Here is an 8,816-nt window from a genome sequence, read left to right on the forward strand (position 1 = left end):
ATTTTTAAAAAATCTCAATGCATTAAAACATGAATTTGATGAAATCCAAAATTTAATTGAAAATTTAAAATTACAGATTAAATTAAAATCGTATTTGATAATTATACTTAAAAATCCAAAAACAAAACAAATCTAATATCAATTACTATTAATATTTATTTACATGGTAAACTCTCAAACTTTTAAATTAAAATTTTAAACATATTTGAACTTACAATTTTTTTATTGTTGTATAAAAATAGTATGAATTAAATTAAAATTTTGTGTGACAAAAATAATAGAAAATTCGATCCAGTTGAATTTCAATTGTAATGTGATATAAAAATACTTGTTATAATTTTGTTACATATATTTAATTAATTGATTTAATCAATTAAATAAATGATGCTTGACAAAAGCAAAATAAAAGGAAGAAAATTACACCACTAAAAATCATAATAGAGTCGTTGTAATAAACACCTTTTCACATGTTACCAATAGAGCCGAGTCGATCAGTTGGCACCTGAGCCTCACCGCGGGAGAGAAACTCGGTGATAGCCGTCATGGCTCGAACTTGCATCTCTAAAGCCGCTATGTAATCGCTCGTTTCTTCTAGAAGGTTGTTGCAAGATAGTTTCCGGCAACCTGGAACAAGACGTCTCAAAGCCCTCAACTTCCTCTCAACGACCGGCAGTTTTCTCTTCTCTCTGTTAACCACCGGCTTCCTCAACCTTGTATGGACCACCTTGGCTTTCTTATGTTTCTTCATATTGGTACCAGCAGTGAGTGGAGCGGCGAGAATCGCTCTGCTCCAACGCGTGGTTCCCTTGGCTGTTATGGCAAGAACTCTGTCGGCCGTTTGATGGAGTTCCTTCGCGGAAGTGGATGAAGAGGTCCGACGAGAACGACAGAGAGCTTGGAAGAGCTTGGAGGAGTAGATCTGATGCTCTCGTTTTGTTGTCCATCGCTTCATTGTTTGGTTGGATTGGATTCGATGGACAGAAACTGGGTCTCCTTCCGTTTTCCTCCGTTTAAACACAGGGCTTGGGTTCGAGGTTTGGTATCAAAGAAGCAAAGTAATTGCAGAAAAGGGAATGGGAGAAAAGAAAGAAAGAACTTTCAATACTAATTTTCTTGGTTTGGTGGCTGATTCTTATAATTATAAATAAAAACCTTTTTTGTCCTAAATAAATAAATAAAAGCGATTCACGGGAATCAACACGCGGCATGCCTTAATCACATTTATTCCATTCATACAATAATAATAAGTCTTTGAATCCAACTTAATTAGTTTTTAATTTATAATTTTCGAATAATATAAAATTTATTTTATAAATAAATTAGTGAAACTAATTATAAAAAAAAAGCATATAAAAGATATTAGGAGATTAATGTAATCCTATTTTAGAAAAAGTCATAATTGTAAAATTAAAATGTCAATCTATTGTAACTTCTTTTATGTTCATGTTATACCTAATACAATATTCCATCACATTACTCACGTGTCTTACCCTTCGGTTGCTATTCAGACAAGTTGGATGATAATCTCAAGACACCAGCTGAGTCAAGAAATAAAAAAGGACATTACATTGATCCGTGGAGAATTTACGAACGCAAGTGGACGACAAATTCATGAACCAGACCAAGATCTTTTGGATTTCCCTCATCTGAAATAAAAGCAAATCCTACCATTATATATTTGTACCGATTAGATTTTGGCAGCCATTTATCGTACTTCATATTATTGACTTACCAAACTTTTTCCCCTCTTCTCTATTTCTTTTACCTTGAAATTTTTTCAAAGTTAAATCTTAAATCTCTCTCTCTATATTGCTTTTTTTCTATACATAAGACAACTTATTAAATATCATACCCCTCAACACTTATTCGAAAAACATGAGATTGTTGGTGCATTGTATTTTTTCTTCATTCCTTTCCTCTTTACGTAGCTGTTGACTTGTAATAATACCAATCTTGACTCAAATTCTTTTTACCATTGAAGTGGTCAAATGTTTGGTTGAAATATACGACTTTTTCTTTCTTTTCTCTCTTTTTTTTTCTTTTTTTTTAAATTCCAACAAAATAAGGGTTTTTAATTTGATTTAAATATACTCTTTTAAAATTTAAAAATTTTGAGACATTAAGTCTCTATATTTTTTTATTTAAAAATCTTGATCCGTTCTATTTTAATTTTTTCATTAAAATTAATAATATCAAAGGTAAAATATTTTTTTAGCCTTAAATATTTATAATTTTTTTATCGATTTGGTCCTTAACATAATTTTTAATTCTTAAAAAATTAATTTTGTATATTTTAATTAAAAACATAAAAATTTATATTTTTTAAAATATAAAAAAATTTATGAAAAAATTAAAAACTCTTTAAATTTAAAAAAAAAATCCAAAATTTATTATTATCCTTCACTATGTGTAGACACCACAATAGAAACAAGGAAATGTTATTCAAAGTTGAAGGCCTAAAATCCAAATGATTATCCCATTGCACCATTCGTTCATTGAACCATCTCATATTTACATTCTCAACATCTAAATCATCATAATGTCCCATGATAATCCATGTTGATAGTCAACCAATCCCTTCATGTATTTTCATCCATCGTTTGCATGTTAGTTTAATGTTGATGAATCTCAAGTTTTTTAGTAATCTACTTTTATAATCTGATAAGAAGATACCAATTTCGAAAATTGCAGAGATGTTTACAAAGTTCAAGTTGGAGATAAAACCCTTTAATGAATCTAAGTGTCGTGGGCAAGTGGTAACATAAATCGGCACTGCGCTCCCCTACCATGAGACCTCAGCCGATTCTCAATCCAACTACTTTGATTTAGAAAACAATGAATTTTGAATTTTTTTTTATAATTTTAAAAACATTTGTTTTTTAAGTTTTTTTTCATAATTTTTAATTATTTAACTTATAATTTTCTATGTTTTTATTTAAATTATAAAAAAATAATTTTTAAACATTTTCAAAAAAAATCAATATACTTTTAAAGGGTAAGAATCAAATTGACAAAGTCAAATTTTGAAGGCTAGAAATGTTGTTTTACCTTTGACACTATTAACTTCAACGACAAAATTAGATGGAGAGATCAAGATTTTTAGCTAAAAAAGTACAATGACTCAATACTTCAAAATTAAAATATAAAGTCTAAATTTTAAATTTTAAAAGAATACATAGACCTCTAGCATATTTAAACTTAATTTTAAATGAATTGACTTTAGTTCAAATACATGTAAACACAAAAGTAATTTTTTTTCAGCAGTTTTTTCTAATATGAATCTGATATCCTGATTTGAGTTCATATAATTGTAGATTTTATCTCTTGTTGTTATTAAAAAAAAACATATACTAAACATGCTTTTCAATTTTTAAAAAGTTAAAAATGAACATAGAAAATATTTTCCAAAACCAAACAGATGATAATGCATGACTAAAGTATTCTAAATATTTAAGTTGATGCAAAAACTGGTTTTATTTGCAAGAAAAATGTAAGGCTTAAAGGAAATTAAAAAAAAAAAACAAAACAAAATATCTTCCATTCAACCAGGGCAAAGTCAGAATAAATATTTAGGGACGGATAAAATTAATTTTAATTTTTTATAGGTTATATCTTTATAATTTGTAAAAGATTAAATTAAATTTTTATAATTTTAGGGAGGCTAAAGTACAATTTTACCTTTACTAATTTAAATTTTTTAAAACATTTTAAGGGCCAAAAGAGTAAATTTACATTTTAGGGGGCCAGGGCCATGGCAGCCGGCTTCGCCCCTGCATTCAACTTGATGTGCCCCATTAGATTTACGTTTACATATAATACGAGAAAGGCGGAGGCAGAGAAACAAGGATAGAGGAGTGGTAGGCACACAGAAAGGAAGTTTAATACGGAGGCTGTATAATGATATTGACTTTTGAAGATCTATGGAGGCTAAAGAGGGAGGTTAACAACAATTAATTTCTTCCTTTTTAAGTTTGCATCAGTAAAAGACAACAAAATGGCGGTCCATGGATTAGAATCTATGGGCTAGCAATGGGATACCACATGCCTACGCTATCTGCAGAAAATAAGAGTCGAGTAGTGTGGAAAATGGAATGAGACTGAATGCAGAAGGGCAACGAAGGAAGGAGGTGTGCAACAATATGGCTCTTGGCTCTCAGGGCAACCAACCCCAACGTTTCTTTTATTTTCTATCCATCTTCAAATCATTCAAAGACTCACCCAAAAATTTATAATTTACCTAATTCCACATTTTACAAACTTAAAAAAAAAAAACCTATTTTTTCTTAAAAAAGTTTCATTTTCTAACATTTTTCAACGTAAAACGTTTTTTGTATTCAACATACAATAACAAAATTGATGAGAACTTCTTTCTTTTTCTGTCCTTCAGAAATTTAAAGATCTATTTTGAAAAAAAAATAATGAACGTTTGTTGAAAAAGAAAATGAATAAACATGCTCTTTTTTTTATATAATATAAAAAAACAAAATCATTAGTACTCTAAAAAAGAAAACGCCATAGTTGTGTTTTACTTTTAATGAACATTGAATTGGTATTTAATAATTTTGTGTAATTTAAATGTAGTTTATAGAATCAATTCATTCCTGTAGACTTATTTATATAATAATTTGTTAAAAATTAAGAAAATTTATCCTGAACTATCAATTGATTGATTTATTATATAAACTTTATAAAAATTATCTGCAGTAATGCTATATGTAAGGATTTCTTTAAATTTTTTAAATGAAAATGGTTTTTTATTGAGGAAAATATATCTTTTTATGGATGTTTAAATTTGACTATATTTGTACCTAATTGTTGTTGGAACAATATAAATGATGAAGTTTATTGTTAAATAAATTAAATGTTGGAAATCAATTCGTTTCGTTGTGAAGAGTATATTGAATTGAATAATTACAACCCATGATTATGAAAGATCCTTTGAAATTGCATTGAGTATTACTTTGAAATTTGAATTTTCATCAGATAACATTTTACTAGACTTTATTAGTATATTAATTTTGCTATTTTATAGTTGCTGATTTTAAGGGGTTGCATTGTATTCAATCACCAGTAAGTTAGTAAGTCTAGAAACATATATATTGCGAATTGTGTAGGTTATTCATGAGAGTATGTTGAGAGCACTTTATTTGTTCATTGAGAAATTTATTGTGTAAGTGCAATTAAGTGTAAACAATATTGTGTTTACGGTCTAAATTCTTAAAGGAGAATTTAGAGGTGAATGTTCTAGTATTTAGATACAACTTTAGGTTCCAACAACAAGACAATAAACATTCATATAAACAATTCAAAAACATTTAACTTAATCAATGACAACACATAATAGATCAAATCAACATGCTTTTATCATAATTTTATGATCTTAAACCTTCCATACCAGAAAATGTACACATATTTATTCATTTCATATACCACATAGGCTCGTACAATTAAAATTAATGATTTGATAAATCAATATACATAATAAAGATCATTTTGTATATTTGTCCCAATTAACCAAATATGAAATCATAACTAGATACATGAATATCCATCCAAGTCCTCGAGAAGTGCATAAAGCGCAACATTAAGGTTCATAATAACAAATCTCCAATGCTTGTAAAACAAGATTTAATTAATAGTTCCACAGAATGTGCAAAGCGCTAGAAAAAAAAATTATATATGCATTAGGGTAACCCGTATAAATAAAATCTTTAAAAACTCTACATATCCTATGATGTGCCAACTACACCCGAGAACTATTCAAGATTGATTAATATGGTTGTGAAGATTTTTCACATAAATTATCAACATACTTCAACAATTTAACACAAAATTTAGCTCAAATAATAGCTAAATTCACTTTATTAATCAAATTTTACCATTAATGTAACATCCCAAAGTGAAAAATTGAGATCCTACCTTCGATAAAGTGAAATAAAGGAAAAATAATGAAATAAAAGTGATAAAACAAAGGGGAGAAATTAACTTATCAATTAAAAATTTGATTAAGAAGCATATTATGATGTATTGATTTAAGTAAGGACTAAATCGTAAATGCGAGAAAGATTTTGTGGCTCAAGAGTAAATACTTATAATTTGAGGGGTTAAAGTGTAAATATAAAAAATTTGAAGGGAGAATAGTTTAAATATTTTAAGGGTGTAAGGATATAGAAACTAAGGCAAATGGATAAATTAGGACCAAATTAAATAAGTGAAAAAAGTATGAGGGGTTAAATTGCAATTTTACTAAAATGAGTGATGATTCAATGGAAAAAATTTGGAGGATCATGAGGGGTAAAATGGTCATTAGCAAGAAAAATAATTTTGAAAAGTAATGATGATGTTGGTGATATTTTTAATTAATTAATTAGATAAATGTTATTTAAATAATATTTTATTAAGATTTTTAGTAATATTTTATTATTAAATTATTAATATAAAAGGAAGGAAAATTGAAGGATTCTTCTTCATCTTTCCATTCTTCCAACGTGAGAAGAAGAAAAAAGAAAGAAATTTTATTTTCTTTACAATTTGTTCATTTTACCAAAAATCTATCATTTTCACTTAGAAATTAAAAGAATTTCCATAACCGCTCAGAGAAAAAAATGATAATGAAACTATGAGGAGCTAGAATATCAAATTAGATTCAAGAAAATAGAAGTTGGAGGAGAGAGAAAGTCAAGTTAAAGTTTGGTTTCAAGGTAACAACGTATGGATGTTAAGGGTTTATGTTATTTTCAAGTTTAATAGTGATAGAAAAGCATAAATATGGTGTTAAAGTAAAGATTTCTCATGAGAAAATATTGTGTTTTTGACATGTTGGTGAAGAGAGAAGTTGAGAAAGTGAATCAAGGGGTAGGAGAAGAGAAAAACAAGAAATTTTGATAGAAAAGAGGCAAGTACCAATGAACTTCCTTGTTATTTAAGAATTAAAAATGTGAAATTTATAAACTAAGTGGTAATTAGGTAAAATATAGAGTGGAATAATTTAGTATGTGAAGTAGGAATTTATTATAAAAGCATAATAGTTGAGTTATGTGATAGTGAAAAATACACAAAGTACTGAATAAGTGAAATTATGGAAAAATATAAAATTTTATGGAAACATGGACTAAATTGAAAGTGTAATGGCCCATTTTCAGTAAAATCGGAATAGTGGTTTCGTGACCACAAATTCGATCTAGAAGAAAATTTATTTTAATATTGTGGCACAGTCTATATTACGATAGGAATACTGCATGAAAATTTTGGGCCTCGTACATATTTAGTTAAATTGATAAAAAAAAATTGATTATTTAGTTAAATTGATAAAAAAAATCCGTTCCTCTCTTAATACGTATTTTGGGCCTCGAGGGTATTTTATAAAGACTTAAAAGTTAAACTATGCTATGAATGTTATTTATTTATGAATTATTTCTAAGTTGTTCAATATGTCCGATAATGCTCCGTAACCCTGATCCGGCGACGGTTTAGGGTTAAAGGGTGTTACATTTATATAATAAAAAAAATTTTGTTCCACTCCTAATACGTATTTTGGGTCTCGAGGGTCTTTTATAAAGACTTAAAAGTTAAACTATGCTATGAATGTTATTTATTTATGAATTATTTCTAAGTTGTTCAATATGTCCGATAATGCTCCGTAACCCTGATCTGACGACAATTTAGGGTTAAGAGGTGTTACATTTATTGGTATCAGAGCCTAGGTTTTCTGAATTCTTGGGCCGAGAATGAGTCTATTCGTACATGCCATTTTATATATTGATATGATGAGATGAGATGAGGTTTATTTATTTAATTATTTAATTGTATAATTTGTGAATATTGTAGAAATTTAAAGATGTCAAATAGATCTCATGAAGAGTCGGAAAATGAAGTGGAGAGTAAGGCGCCAAACTTTGATAGGGAAAGAGATCAACATAGAACCCAAGCTCGAAGTGAATCGATAAACTTACGAGATGATAGGGAGCTTGAATTTGAAGAAAGAACTCAATCTGAAACTGAGCCGATACCGCATAGAGAAGAAATTCCAATTGTAGCCTTGTTACAGACAATGAATCAGTTGTTGCAGCAAGTTGTAAGAACTAATAATGCTCCACTTGTTGCACCACCATCTTCTCTTTTTGCTGTTCCACATCCACAACCATCTGTAACTAGTCATCGATCTCCCTTGGAAAGAATAAGAAAATATAGAGTTGAAGAGTTTAAAGGAAAGAAAGATGATGACCCAGCTGAGGCCGAAGAATGGTTAAAGAATAGTCAAAGAATATTTGAAGAATTGCAGTGTACCGGGGATGAAAAGTTGAAGTGTGCAGTATCTTTACTAAAGGGTGAGGCTTACCAATGGTGGAGCACTTTCGTGAACATTCATCCTGCAGAGAAAATTAATTGGAAATTCTTTGTGTCTGAATTCAGAAAGAAATATATGAGTCAACTTTATCTTGAGAAGAAGAAAAGAGAATTTCTGGATTTGAAGCACAATAACATGTCTATTGCTGAGTACGAACGTGAATTTATCAGATTAAGCAAAAATGCTAAGAAACTAGTAACAAGTGAAGCAGATATGTGCAGGAGATTTAAGTGGGGATTAAATGAAGAAATTTATGTTCCTCTCATACCATTACATCTACAAGAATTTCCTATATTGGTTGATAGAGCACAGCGACTGGAAGAAGGGTTAGCTCGTTCGAAAGAGAAGAGTTTTGTAAAGAGATTAGCAACTAGTTCTGCACCACCACCATCTTCAAAAAAAGTGAGGGATTCTAAAGATTTTAAATACACTTCTACTACTGTTGGGCACAGATCCAGAAGTCAGACAA

The 8,816-nt window shown here is 29.0% G+C and overlaps 1 protein-coding gene across 1 annotated transcript; it reads right to left on the minus strand.

Moving 5' to 3' along the window:
- Positions 1–295: 295 nt before the first annotated feature.
- LOC107893831 (transcription factor bHLH149) lies at positions 296–1,185 on the minus strand. Its single transcript, XM_016818942.2, has one exon. The coding sequence runs from the start codon at positions 950–952 to the stop codon at positions 464–466; it is 489 nt and encodes a 162-aa protein (XP_016674431.1). The 5' UTR covers positions 953–1,185; the 3' UTR covers positions 296–463.
- Between the last annotated feature and the right edge of the window lie 7,631 nt (positions 1,186–8,816).

Source organism: Gossypium hirsutum, chromosome A08 (genome assembly GCF_007990345.1).
Source record: "Gossypium hirsutum isolate 1008001.06 chromosome A08, Gossypium_hirsutum_v2.1, whole genome shotgun sequence".
Taxonomy (NCBI): Eukaryota; Viridiplantae; Streptophyta; class Magnoliopsida; order Malvales; family Malvaceae; genus Gossypium; species Gossypium hirsutum.

Excerpts from the sequence above, each read along its gene's own strand:
- LOC107893831 (XM_016818942.2), bottom strand. The coding sequence starts at position 952 with ATGAAGCGATGGACAACAAAACGAGAGCATCAGATCTACTCCTCCAAG.